This window comes from Stylophora pistillata, chromosome 1 (assembly GCF_964205215.1).
Source record: "Stylophora pistillata chromosome 1, jaStyPist1.2, whole genome shotgun sequence".
NCBI classification, from domain to species: Eukaryota; Metazoa; Cnidaria; class Anthozoa; order Scleractinia; family Pocilloporidae; genus Stylophora; species Stylophora pistillata.
This window is the reverse complement of record NC_142519.1, coordinates 17,817,189-17,831,564: the sequence shown is the minus strand read 5'-3', so window position 1 is coordinate 17,831,564 and position 14,376 is coordinate 17,817,189. Positions and strand designations below refer to the sequence as shown.

At 39.1% G+C, this 14,376-nt stretch overlaps 1 protein-coding gene across 1 annotated transcript; it reads left to right on the top strand.

Moving 5' to 3' along the window:
- The first annotated feature begins 1,067 nt into the window (after positions 1-1,067).
- On the top strand, positions 1,068-14,164 carry LOC111321307 (cGMP-inhibited 3',5'-cyclic phosphodiesterase 3A). Its single transcript, XM_022924153.2, has 8 exons — positions 1,068-2,004; positions 6,630-6,893; positions 7,751-8,524; positions 8,807-8,918; positions 9,792-10,084; positions 10,613-10,816; positions 11,200-11,358; positions 12,064-14,164. The coding sequence occupies exons 1-8, from the start codon at positions 1,225-1,227 to the stop codon at positions 12,601-12,603; spliced, it is 3,126 nt and encodes a 1,041-aa protein (XP_022779888.2). The 5' UTR covers positions 1,068-1,224; the 3' UTR covers positions 12,604-14,164.
- Positions 14,165-14,376: the final 212 nt, after the last annotated feature.

Below are 14,376 nucleotides of genomic sequence, written 5' to 3'. Positions count from 1 at the left end.
TAAAAGTAATAACACGTTTTGAGTGGGTCTCCTCCTGAGGCCTCACATGTTGTTACGATCTTTATGGCTTCGGGAAATTAATCAACCTTGTTTACCAAAGTCGGGGTCTTCAAATGTTTACTTGTCATAAACACTAACTGGTGAAGAAATCAAAAGTTTTGTCTGACAACAGCTCCTGTTGGGGCATTTTTATCTCCAGCGTTTAATTGAACGTATAAATATTTAGATCATATTAAGGCAAATCCACATTTTTCTTTAAACGGCGAATTATTTCTTTTGTTTCTGTAAACAAAAGAGGGCGAATTTTAATGGATTTAAAAAGGCCGACAATAAAATTAAATATTTTAGTCTTACGTCGCACAAATGAATACATTGTAGTTTTCAGTGTTTTGAAATCTTGAGTTGTTTTGTCGGAAACCTTACTAAATTGTCCAATTGTTTCCGCGAATTTGAAAATTACTTTGGTACATGGTGCATTGATGCATCAATGAAGAAACTTTAAATTACACAGCGTCTTTTTATTTTGTTTGGCCGGATCGCGCGCGGATATAGGGAACTTTTGTGACGACCCAAAATGGATTTCGTTATGCGATTGTCAACGTTTTATTTATCTCTTCTTTAGATTTTTTAGAAGCATAATCCGAATGTTTTAAATTTGGATGGCCTGTTCGCTACATTTCCATTGATTGGCGAATTGAAATCTATTATTGCACATCGGTGAAGCCCATGGTTTTCCTTTTTTGTCAAATTTGTGTCGCAGTGGATGAACAAATTAACATTCACCACTGCCCTGTTTTGCATTTTTAGGAAAAAATTATCATGGTAATTTCGGGCCATTTTCGCCCCCTTGAGTTATTACGCGCTATTTTGTTGAGCTATTTGCGTAACACAGTGCTTAATTTAGGCAAAAGGAAAGATCAATTGCGTACGAATCAACCTTTTTACTTTAACTTCATTGCTGAAAAAAAAAATTGTCAAAGGGATTTCGCGTGACAGCAATGACGTCAACGACTCAAATGATCAACAATAATTGATAAAATTCTGTTACCTGATTGGTCCAGTTCCTTTCCCAGGATACCTGGCGCTGCTACACGAACCGAAAGAGACGTTTCTCTGGCGAAACAAAAGTAAGCAAGGGAGCGAGTGTGGAATAGTCGAGTGGATTTCTAGGTTATGAGATTGTCCTCTTTTATTCTTGCAATTTTCCGAATGGAATAAATAAACATGGCTCCTCCAGGCGAGCTTAATCTTCTAAAAGAACCCCAGCTTAAGGACAAAGAAAAAGAATCCTACAATGGATATATTACAACTACGGTCGCTTCGCTTGACAGACCGCATTTCACATCTTGGACGTTGTTGAATGGTAAGGTGCGAATTGGGCCCGTAGAATCGGGTAGTGGATTTATTTTGCTCTGCCTGCTATGGCTTGTCTTCGCCTCAGTGCCAGAAGGAGTTCTTCATGGATTTTGCTCAGTGGTTCAGCGTATCTTCACAATATTTTTACCGCTTGTTTGCTTGATTTGTGTGTTTTATTGGGCCGAACTTCTCATTCATAAATACTGCAAGAGCCAGATCTCGTACGCTGTGTTCCCCGTTTGTCTCTTAGGAGAGCTTTGTACACAAGTTGTCCTTGGTGGATCAGATTTCTTGCGAACTACTTTTCTCTTTACTCTCGTGATGGCTGGGCTTGTAACACTTGTATTTTCTAAACTTAAAATTCTACCCACAAGTATAGCTCTGTTGTTACTTACAACCGCTCGATTGTCATGTTGGATTACACTTCGTGATATTCCGTCTTTTTTGCGGCCATTTCTAGCCTATTTTTCAGCGTTTAGTGGGCTGATATTATCAAGAAACATTCAAGCATGGTTTTCCCCTTCCCCGGGCGAGACCATTCAAAGCAAAGCGCCTCTAATACGGAGACGAACTTCAAGCGTTTCCTCGACTGGCAGTTTGAACAGTAGAAGAAGAACTTCTCTTCCAGCGCTTGGAATCCAAACCAAGGTAAGTAAATCTGTATGAAAGCTTCATTCATTTCCTTAGCTATAGATTACGATCTTCATATTAATGGGTTGGAAGAGCAGTTTATAACTGCCCAAGATCTTTGACCTGTCAAGCCACTATTTTTCAGACGGGGATGCATTTTGCATCAAGATTCGTCTAATATTAAACAGTACACGATCGAGTAGCGAGGCGTTCGTTTTACATTTCCCTGCATTTATTGTAATGCTGTTTACCGTTGCCTTCTGTTTGTATTTTGATAGTCGCGTTGGTGTTGTTCTATTCGAGAAAGCCAGTTCGAGCGCAAGCGGCCTTTTTGATTTATTTCAATGTTGTTCTTTTCCATGCGATGGAGTGTTCGACAAGCGGCAGGGAGAAAACCCAATGTACGCGGTGTACATACGAACGTGCATTAAACTTTCATGAGTGCGATTATTAAAAAAAATCTTACGAAATATCAGGTCGCAATCTCTGCGTGTAGCACATGTTTACGTTTTATTACTTGGCTTTGGATGGATGATGTTCGTAGTCGAGGCTTAGAGGTTTTAAAATACTCGCAAGTGGTGCGGCAAGATTTATGGAGCTCTCAGGATCTCTAATCTTAGCAACGCCAGTTATCTGGAATCACCTGCAATCCTCGCCAATTTCTCGGTGTGCAATATATTATCATTTCTTTGTTAGTTCTTCAACATTTGTTATGGAAATTATTCTTAATCTGGCGAGGCTCGGGAAATGCGAATAGGTAGGGATTTGTTCTAAGAGTGATGTTTCTTGGAAGCGATAGCAAAAGGATAAATCCACACCGTCATTTTTTTTATTGATTTTAGACGACCTTCATCGGGTTTGCGATGATCGCTTCATGTCCTGACTCAACGAAACACGTTACACTTTGGCCAAATCTCATTGTACGACTCGAGATGTAATTGTAGATCTTGCAAATGAGATAAACAACAACTGCTCGCTTCCCACAAGTCAAAATCGCCCTTCGGTTTGGCAAATTAAGGCTAATAACTTTGTGCTTGAAATTGCAATACCGAGCTAATTTTGATAAAAATTTAATATGCTCGGGACTCGAGGACACGGCTTGGTTTTTTGCGGCGATGATAACAATTCCAACTCCTCTCTTGTTGTTTGCAGATGGTGCAACAATAGGGAGAAGGTTTCTGTCTGTTTTGCTGGCGCGGGAACTGCCAATCGAATTCATTGTCCAAGTAATCTTGCTGTTTTGCTTTCAAGATCATCTCTTCTTACGCGTTCAGTATAAAATATTGTTTTCGCCCACATTGTTTATCAAGGGATAAACATCCGAGACTGTTCGGTATTTGGTGGTCGAGGATAGCGGTTAATTTATAAATTCACCCCTAAACCAAATAACAATTTTCTTCAAGAGTATGCTTACTAATTAAGCAAATAAATAAATACCGAAAAAAAAGATCAGATCAGATTTGATTTGTCAATCACGGTTACGCATCCAGAGATGAGGAAAGACATTTTACAAGGGCGATTAAATTAGTTCAAAGCCGTGTGATCTTGGCTGGTGTTGTCCTCTTAAGTGGCTGCAGGCTGAGTGTTGTTGAAAATGATATATAGAAATTCCTTCCACTCTTAAGTTACCTATATCTTAGGAAGATCCCTGAGTGTTTTCTTTGAAAACAAAGTAGGGTAAAATTCTATCTATCTCTTGGTACACCAAGAATCGTGAATGGAGTGGGGTATTTTTATATATGTGATCTTTGTTTTCTTCCTGCAAGAGAACATACGTTTTGACTTTATTGATACCTTTTGAGTGTCACCAGGTCAGGAAGACAAGCACATGCCTAACAAATTATCAAAGATTGTTTACATGCATAACATTTTCCACTCTACTCACTACAAGGGAATACACATTTAAATGGAAAACAGCTTGTGTATGTTGTGATTTTTCAAATGAATTCATCTTCATGGTTTCTATCAGAGGAGAAGAAAACCTGCTTTGATGATTCTATTTTTTATGTTCTCTAGTGATTTGAAAAGGATCAAGGGATTATTTCTGACCTCTTTTTACTTAAACAACTGGTTATCTTTACTCTCATAGCTTAGAAATCATGTGCAATTTTTATGAACAGAATATTTTACCTTATGTTGTGGGTATAAATGCATTTAGGTATGTAAATATATTAGTCAAGAATGGTTATTGACAAAAAATTGGAAACATTCTCACAGCCCATGTAGTATCTGAAATTTAACTTAATTTAAATGTAGCTTTGTCTTTTTAATTTGGATTGTTTTTCATCTAAGTGTTCTCTGTAATCCTGTGCTCTGAATCATTGTTCCACACACTTTACAAAATGAATTAACTTCTAAGCTGTATTGTCTGCCAAGGTTAAAACTGTAACCGTGACATTTCTCTGAAAGGTTTTACAAACTCAATCAGGCATGGCAAGGTGTAAAATATGACCCACATGTTATGAAATATGCATAAGTTAACTACTATATAAAATCTACATTTTTATTTATTCAGTTTTATATGGTAGCAGGGTGTTAAAATTTACCCAAGGTAATCATGGTTTGTTAGTTTGTCTTACTGTGTATTATATGCAGCTGCTCAATATCTTATGTTCTGTTGAATCTTTTCTCTAGTGTGAGCTATTCCCTATTTTTAATGATCACAGCTTTTTATTTCAACCTGGAGTTACCTGTATTTGAAAAAGTGTTACTAATTGTTGCTGACAAGAAAGTCAAGCAACAATCTATTTCTCAATGGGAGCATCACTTAGCCAAGCTGTAAAAAACACTGATAGACATTGAATTTAAGTAAAACTTGTAATTAATGAATTGAGAAAATGCAACAGTATTGGAGAAGATCACTTCTATACAGACTTCTTTCACGGAGAATTTGGCAAGAATTTTGAGCAAATTGTGTGCATTTTCTCCAGTTGAAGCCATTTCGTGCCCATAATTTGAGTTGTCATTTGCCATTTAGCTCTGAGTTGATCAGTACCGGAAAATTATTAATTTGTTTTCACTGCTGAAAGCTGACTTTTGTTATTGAAACACTTAGACTTGAAAAGAATCCCCTGTCTAAATGCACACTCACACACACACACACGTATATATATTATACATATGTGTTTCTGTTATTCTGTTACCTGTACAGTGCATAATGATAACAGTCAGATTTGTTTGTCCTAAAGGTATTTCTTTTGGACTGGGTCGAAGCATTTGCATCTTATTTTTGTCTTTGTAACAAATAGCTTTTTATGAACATTTAATGGACACAGGAGGTCTTTTAATCTCTATGTCATTCCTTTCATTTCATCAATAATCATTCCAAATTTTGGATTCTTTAAATATCTAATGACAGATATATAGAGTGAAATAATATGATGTTTATGGCATCTGAATGAGATAGATAGCAGGAAGATATTGTTATTTTTTTACCTTGGTAGGAATTTATGTTGCAAGCACTTTCACACTAGGAAAAATAATAAAGTCACCATATGTAAATTCTTTTGCAGTGATGGGTTGCCCCATTCTTTTTATTGTTAAGTAGAAAAGCACATCTGCTTGTAGTTTTTGATAAGAGAATGCAAAAGATGCATTTGATAAGCCGGGTTGTTGCTAAGGGCTGGCTGCTGGCCAAATTCGCTGGATGAAAAAGTGACAATAGTGCTGGCTGAATTTTTTTTGCTTATTGCTCTGTAAAGCACAATCCTTTGATATGGAAGGCTATCTTTTGAGTTGTGTCACTTGAAATTTTAGCCGGCAGCCAAATTTTTCAAAGCTACAACCCTGCATAAGGAATGCAAGTACATTTGTGGCTGGAAAGGGAGCTAGAGAAGATGGTGGTCGAAATAAGGGAAACCCTGAACATTAGTTGAGACTGTTGAGATCTTCTGTGTTCATTGATGAAGGCTGCTGTTGAATTTTATCATTTATTGCTGGGTTAAGTTATTGAATGGTAAAAAGGTGACTAGAACTCCTCTCAATTTATGTTAGTATGAATCGAAGGATGCTCTTTTAACACTTGGAGAAATGACTAAAACAAGCCACTAGATTTTATTTGTTGGCCATCAGATTTCTGTGGTATCAGTGGAGATTGGGAGTGTTGCTAAGTGATTTGGTTGAAATATTTTTTACATGGGTGTCTATTGCGGAAAACACTCAGGTCTCTCTTAATTAAATTATTCTCAGCTTTACAAAGTAGCAAAGGGCACAAGATACATCAGACCAGTCACATGTCTGGAGAGTGAGAGTCTGTTTAGGAGAATTCTCAACTTTCCTTGGGTTTTTGATGTTTGTTTGTTTGCTTGTGTTTTTTTTTGGAGGACTTGAATTCATTCAGCACAACAATGCGTCATTAGTGCACAATATGCATATCAGTTTGCATAAATTGTCGTTTCAATGCACTTAATTCTTGCACATGTTAACCAACGGCTTTTTTTTTTTTTTTTTAGCATGGGGGCTTGTAAGTGGGTTGGGTTTCAATTTTGTCTGCTTTTAGGGGATAGAGTAAGGTCATTTACCTAGTAGGGGACAACTTTGTCCTATTGTAAATTTACCTGCCTTTTGCAAATTGTTAAATAAATAAAATAAGTAAATATAACTGACCGTTGCTGTTGTAACTTATTGTCTTTTTTGGGTTGCAGGGTTCTATAGACTGCACAACACTAGGAGAAGCTCACGGCATGATCTCTGACTTACTGGCAGATTCCAATTTGCCTCCTAATGTGGCAAGCACCCTTAAAATCATTAGCACAATGATCGCACCACCAACTGCTTTCCATGCAGTACAGCGGCCATTTGTTTCTGCCATGTCGCCCCTCATAGAAAAATTCCGTGATGAGAGTCAGGAGGACAAAGTGAGAGACCAACCAGATTTGAAGGATGACATGCCTTTGCCAATGGTTGGGGTGAGTGCATTTTCAGCTGATCTAGGTGCCATGTGATCCTTTGGCAGCCAATTTTTAATTAGCAATCCTCTGCATTTTCTGCTATACATCACTTATAACTTAAGCTGTGAGAATTTGGTGGAAAATCAGACAGCATCCCCCAGTTGATACCTTTCTTACCTATTCTGCTTCCAATTGTCTTTATATTTTATGGACAAACTACATTTTAGTCATTCATGAGAGTAAGCAGGATGTGAAAGGGTGTTCAGAGGTTAATTGAACCTTGGGTGTGGTTGGTTCATGGTTGAACTCCTAGCTGGGATCAATCACATTCTGTTTTGTGTTCATGGGTAAGATACTTCACTCACTCACTGGCCACTCAACCCACAAAAGCAGAAATAGACTCTGGTGAATTTTCGGGGAAATCTGGCGAAATGCCAAAGGGTTAGTTTCGATAAGCTACTGATTGCTATCCAGAAGGAGAAAAGTTGGCAGGATGGCTCATGTGATTTGCACCACAAATTTAGAATGACACTTGATTTCTGCCGAAAGTTTTGAGCCCAAGGCAGGGGGATCACACAGACTCATAGTACACAACTGAAATACTGTTACCTCAGTTTAATCCGCAAGACTTTAAAAACAATGTCGTGAAGGTCCTTATTAACCAAATTAGTGGAACTGATCAGATTGTTATGTCAGTTTTATTAACTAGTATAACCAGAAAAATTTTCTCTCCTTTTTTATGTACATTTTTGAAAGTGATTCTGATAGCCAGTGTCGGTGTGTTGTTCACGCAATCGCATTCTACATTGCGTGTTTTACATAGATAACGAGGAAAAAATTAACATCGAAACCGACGATCGTATATTTTTTTCCAGCAACTCCAGCGAATAAGGCGCACGTTAAATTCCCAAGGGAGACGCATGTCAAGTACGTGGACAACCACGACTTCCGCCACTGGCATGCCTACTTTGGACCCGGACGTCACAGTGGGTCGCACAACACCTGTTGTGACATTCACTGAGCACAACGCTGTTGGTCACGCAAATAAGAGCCCGCTAAAGTCTTCATTGGCAGAAGGCGCTAATATTAACAGCACAAAAAACGGTCCCCAAGAGACTTATACCAAGCATAGACCCGCTTGCTTCAGCCACAGCTTTCCCACTCAGGCTTCGCCGAGTCTGTCGCGAAAGCTTTCCCCGGATATGGCCCCATCTGGCTCTCCTCTTCTCCCCCGACGCTCGCCTGATCGGGTAACGGCAACGCCTACTTCTTCGTCTCCGAGTCTTCTACGAAAGTCACCTGATAGGATGTTTACCTCTTCAAACGTGTTCAGAAGACTTAGCAAAGAAGAAACGCAACTAGTCAAGGATGCTCTTGATCAGGCAGAGCAGGAGAAAGAGACGGAAGATATTGTTGTTAGTGAGGGGAAATCTAAACCGTGTAACTGTGACTGTCACGCAAATTCCTCGTCAACACAACAAGAAAAAGCCAAGAATCAAACAAGTAATGAGTCCGCAAAGAAAGCGGAAGGTGTGGAGGTGAATCCGGTCTTGCCTAAATCAAAAGAACTTGATAAACTGCTAGATCAAATCTCGGACTGGAATTTTCCGATATTTGATGCTTGCGAACATGGTAACATATTGACTCAGGTGAGGACAAAACTTGTTGAAATGCATAATTTATTATACTGTATTCGCTAAGTTGTTCACCTTCGGTGACAAGGAAACGTGAAGATTTAGGGGTAGAAGAAGGTTTGAAAGAACAATTGAATCTGAGAGAACAGTGTCAAAAGCCTTTTGGCGTAAGTCTCCGGTACATAAAGGAGTCACCTTGGAGAAACAAACCGTAAAGCTGCTTTTTTTTTCCACGCAATAATACGCTTTTCTTCAGATTTAAAATATTTCAGGTTATGTATGTCTTTTCTGCTGCAGGTCACGTACAAAGTGTTTCAGAAAGTTGGACTTTTTAAGGAATTTAAAATTCCAGAGGAAAAATTCCTCAGTTTTTTCTTTGCATTGGAAAGTGGGTACCACGACATTCCTTGTAAGTAAGATCTGTTCTGTGTAACTGGGTGAGACTTATTGTGTAGTCTGCTTTGCTATGCGGAACTTTTGAAATTTAGATCGGTTAGAAGGCTAAGAATACCATGCAGAGCTTTTTTAGGACAAGAATTGATTGTCCACTTTTACTTAATGTTCAGAACCGATCATTTTGTGGTTTACTTGAGTCGATATTTTGACGAACAGAGAATCTTAAAGGGGCGACGAATCAGCTTTCTAGTCGACTGTGCTTAGTTCTAACGTAAACAAAGGTTTTACAATGTCGTTATTATTGTACATGTTAAAAATGCTTAGTTATGCCACATTTCCCCTTTTTCTTTTCCTTGAAAATTTTTCTTTGGAACAATTTTCCATGTGGGTGAAGGTGAAAATCTTTGTGATTTGTCCATTAAGATCGTTCATTGACATGTTTGTGTGATCAGAAATTGGTAGGAAATTTCGCGAGGAAAAATTTGTCAACGGACGTATTTGTTAGTGTCCATTACTTGACATCGACAGTTGTCAAGAGAATTTTGAAAGTTTAAGGGAAACGTAAGTTCAACCAAATGTCTCTGATAAGGATTCTAGGCTAAAATATACAACTGAAAATTTCTCTCTAACAATTGCACCTGCCAAGAAAACTTTGGCGTTGTAAGTAGGTTTTTTCCCCCAGAAATTTGACTTTGATTGTCAAATGATTGTTCTTTGTTCATAACTCGTGGTACAGACAAGGAGGAATTGTTGGACAATCAAGAGCTTCTTTGATTGTATTCTTGTTAACGTAATGTTTTGTTTGAGCCGTTTTACTTTAAAAAGAAAGTATATGCTTGTCATTCATACAGGTAATTTTAAGGGTTAATTTATATGCTACATTTAGACCACAACTGTATGCATGCTTCGGACGTTCTTCATGGCGTGTTCTTTATGACAACAAAGAAGATTCCTGGCTTTGCTCCATCAAGCTTAAAACTTGGCGACGATAGCGAATCAGACTCGGACAGTGGACTGAACGGGGAAAGACAACAGAAGAATAATACTGGTGATTATGGAATCTTAATGGACTCCATTCCTCTATTGGAACTACTGGCTTTGTACACTGCAGCTACCATGCACGACTATGATCACCCGGGAAGGACAAACGCTTTCCTTGTGTCAACTTTATCGCAGCAAGTAAGTTTATTTAGTTTTAGTCGCACGTACAAACGATCACACACTGCTTTATCGGCACGTACTGTGTTGTCCTACGGAGCTGCTCTTTTGAGATTAGCGCTGCGTGATATCCCTGAAGATCGGCTGCGAAGGAGACCACACATTGTGTTGGTAGAAGAGTTTTTATGTTATTGCTTCGTGAGCGCTTTTTGATGAAGTGCCGCAAAACCATCACCAAAACTAAAGTAATCACACCATCCATTCGAAACAAAGGTAAATATTACAAGGAGCCAGTGAGAACTCAGAGTGTAAAGCGCGGGAAAGTGCTAGTGTCCAAGCGTCGATTGGTTTTGGTTCAGGATATGATTGGCCAAAAGGATGGCGCGAATTTCCGGGACAAATCAAGGGCGGAAGAACGCAGTGACCGAGTCATGATCGGTTTTAGTTTTGCATCTGTCTGTTTGAAAGGGTAGACCAATTTTTGTTTGTTTGGATGATTTACAGGTTAAAGACTCTTATGTTCCAAACACGTTTCCTTTTTTGTTTCAGGCCTTATTGTATAACGACAGGTCAGTGTTGGAGAATCATCACGCCGCTGCCGCATTCTCGCTTCTTATGTCAGATCCAAAGTATAACTTCCTGTGCGCGTTGGAACCCGTGGAATTCAAACGATTCAGGTTTCTTGCGATCGAAGCCATCTTGGCCACGGATCTCAAGAGACACTTTGATTTGCTCTCCGAGTTTAATGCCAAGGTAAGAAGAGTAGACTATTGTAACAAGTTTTTTACAGAACATTTAAAAAAGGAAAAGAAATAAAGGCGGGTGGTTGAGGACGAAAAGATTAAAAAACTTATTTATATGTCCCTTTGGCAGACAGATAATTATACTAAGCTCTTGCTTAATGGTTTGATTGATAAACTTGAAGAGTTTTTCAAATTCACTAACCGTGAATTGCGAAGTAGTTTTCGTAGCATAAAGCGGCAATTTTTGTCCAGTTTCAAATTACAGAAGTAAAGCTCTAGTAAGACTTTGCGTAAGGTATCCTTTGATCCGAGATCGGTCAGCCAGTTAGCGCCCGAGAGTTAAGAGAGTCTTCAAGCAAGGCGAGTTAAGTCCTTTTCGTTCATTTTTGACAGATTTCTGAAGAGGGTGGTGGAATAGATTGGTCGCAAGAAGCTGATCGTCTCCTGACTCTTCAGATCTGCATCAAAATGGCAGACATTTCAGGACCGAGTAAGCGCAGGGACCTACACACTCGCTGGACCGAGAGGATTGTTGAAGAGTTCTACGAGCAGGTAATGGGGAAAGAAGAAGAAAGAAATATTATATTTAGGCTACACAGCCCAGTGTTTAGTGATACGATTTTGGTACGTTACGCTGGCTTATGGTTAGTGCCCAGGGTTCCCTGCCTAGTACGCAGGTTAATCTGTGTCTCACCTCAGGGGTTTAAATACCACCAGCGAACTGTGAGGGAAACGTGACTAAATGTCTTGGGGGCGGGGGGGGGGGGGGAAGGTCGGGTGTGTCTATAAAGTAGTGGGAGGGGTGGTTTGTCGAGGATTAAACTCCCAAGACCGAAATCCCCGCTCAAAAATTAATTAGATCTTGAAAACAAGAGAAGTATTCATGCGTTTGATATGAAAAGCAGTGAACTTGACGTTACAAAAAGTGGCGATTAGAGAATGTAAGGCAGAAGCTTTAAAGTTTACGTTTGTGTCCATAGTTAACAATTTTTACGTCGTACACAGGAAGAAAACATCGCAATCGTACTGATAAGACGAAGAAAAATAAATCGGAAAAATATTAACGTCAAAAGTAAAACGGTGTTAGGGTTATGGAAGATTTTCTCTTATGTTCTTCAGCTAATTCTTCAACTTTACTTTTGTCATTTCCGACGTGTGATGTATTCAACAGTAGAACAGTGGTATGCATTTCTGTGTTTCTAGGATTGAGATGCGTCTTGTTTTGAATATCCATTTTCTTCTCTCGTTGAATTTCAGGGAGACGACGAACTAGGGCGTGGCATGCCGATATCTCCTTATATGGACCGTGATCATCCTCACGTGGCACAGCTTCAGGAATCATTCATCAATCATTTGGTTGCTCCTTTATACAATGCATACGCAAACGCCGGGCTTCTACCGGGGGAATGGGTCGACGTCGAGGCCAGTAGTTCGGACTTGGAGAGCGACAATGAAGACTCCAGCGAAGAATCATCAAGGAATACCGAAGAAGAACAACAACAACGAAGAAAGCCAAAGAAATCCCGTCGTCGGAAGCGACGGAAGATAACAAGCGATCTCACGAAGAACATTGAAAATAATTACAAAATGTGGATAGAGGTTATTAAGCAAGAAGAAAGAGAGAAACGGAAATTGAATAAGATAGAAACAGACGAAAGCGAACGACAAGAGGTGGAAGGGTCTGACGAGGAGTTGATGATGATAGAGACATCCTTGAAAGATGAGATCATTGAAGAAGAGGAGAATGGTTCTGAGTCCGGAAGCGCTGCTGATTCACGCAAGGAAAGTAACTCTTGAGTGATCTCACTTTGTACTTAACCCTGTAAATTATGAGCTGCAACCATACTGTGAGCGTGGAAAAAAAATACATTGCCTTATACAAAGTACTGGCAGGTGCCAACAAACCTGAAGGTTTTCTGTCTCTTAGTGATTCGTGGTGTTATTATGTTGGAAGTTGTGGCCTTTGGTAGAGTGATTGCTGAGTTTGTGATGGGTGCGTTGTAATGCACAGTAGCTTTATGACTTGGATGAACACTCTCCTTGGGTCGCTTCAGTCGTTTCGTTCGTACTCTTCATGGCGGCTTGCGGTAGTCTGTTTAAAGTAACTCGGGCGCTCGAAATTCTGTTCAATTAAGTTTCAGAAATCGTAAAATAAGTAGAGCTCAAGGAGCATGCTGTGATTTTTCCCTTTTCCGTTTAAACGGACGGCGCCCATAAGCAGTAACTTGGATGCCAAACAGATTTAAATTGTGTTTTTGTCGTGCGTTCTGATTTACTCTAGTCAGCGTCCGCAAGTTTCCTGAGAAGAGTACTAAACCTTGCAGTTATTTGTACGGGCAAGGACTGTCACTACAAGACTATTTTTTTAAATAAGCGTTGGGTTTCGGTAGGTATTGCGCGAGATCGTGGCGCATACTCAATGGATCCTTGATCTTATCAGAACATATATCTCAGTTGTCGCAATCTGCTACAAAAACAGCAGCGAGAAAAGTGCAACTTGCTGCTTAAGTTGCCTTTAACCTTCAGGAAAAAACACCTCTGTGTAGTTATTTGTTTTTATTCCCTGCGTGAGCAACATCGAAATGGTGTGTTTAAAACTGGTCTTCAAAAGTGTAGGAAGATGGTGCATGGAAGTCAATATCTAACCAACTGCGCACCTCAGCCTCCCCTCCTCTCCCCTAACCCAACAACAGTCAACTGTTAACAAGTTAGGGTTAATGATGGTTTAGGGGAGAGGTGGGTAATGGTTATCTATGCATTATTTTAATTGGTGTTGAGAAGGGTTTCGTTTGTAAAGGAACTGCTTCAAATTTTACAAGTAAGCCTGATATGGCAGGTTTAACTGTAAAAAAAAAAAAAAAAAAAAAAGAATATATGATACAATAATTTTATTGTTTTAATTTACTAATGACAGTGTTACGGAATCTTGGTTTCAATTAGATCTTTGAATGAGATATTTTAGAAAGTTTATTACACATATAGAAATCAAACTTTAAGCGGAAAGACTCTGCTAAGATTAGATAAAAAACCGGAACGTGAAAGTTAACTGACGAAATGACGTCATCTGAAAATTTCATTTACAGCCGAGATACGTTACTCAGACCTGGCGTGACAAGCAAGATAATTTGTCACGCCATCGTCTTCCTGTGTATTATATGTACAGGGAATGCAGTTGTATGTACAAAACGAGAATCAAATCATGCAATTATAATGTGTAAATAACGTGAATTGCCACCGAGCCTTTCAAGGCCCAAATATCAAAGTATCAGAGTTGAGATTAGATCGATTAGTAATGAGAAAACAATAGCTGTCTGTAGTATTTAAGGACTGAATATTAAATATAGTTGAAAGAAATCTATCAAGCAGTAAGTGTCCTTTTGTAATTACCTTCCCAATCTAAACTTCTGTCGAAGACATGACAAGGCAGGCAACGTCAGTCGGATGATTCTGATATCAAGGACTTCCGTTGAGCTGTTGCTGACAAATTAACCTAAATAAGCTAACTAATTCGCTAATTTAGCTAATTAGCTGACTGTTACTGCTATCAAGCGGGACCCTATTGACCCTCTA

Coding starts and splice junctions, on each gene's coding strand:
- LOC111321307 (XM_022924153.2), top strand. CDS start 1,225: ATGGCTCCTCCAGGCGAGCTTAATCTTCTAAAAGAACCCCAGCTTAAG. Junction 8,525..8,806: donor ATGGTAACATATTGACTCAG/GTGAGGACAAAA, acceptor TTTCTGCTGCAG/GTCACGTACAAAGTGTTTCA. Junction 10,085..10,612: donor TGTCAACTTTATCGCAGCAA/GTAAGTTTATTT, acceptor TTTTTGTTTCAG/GCCTTATTGTATAACGACAG.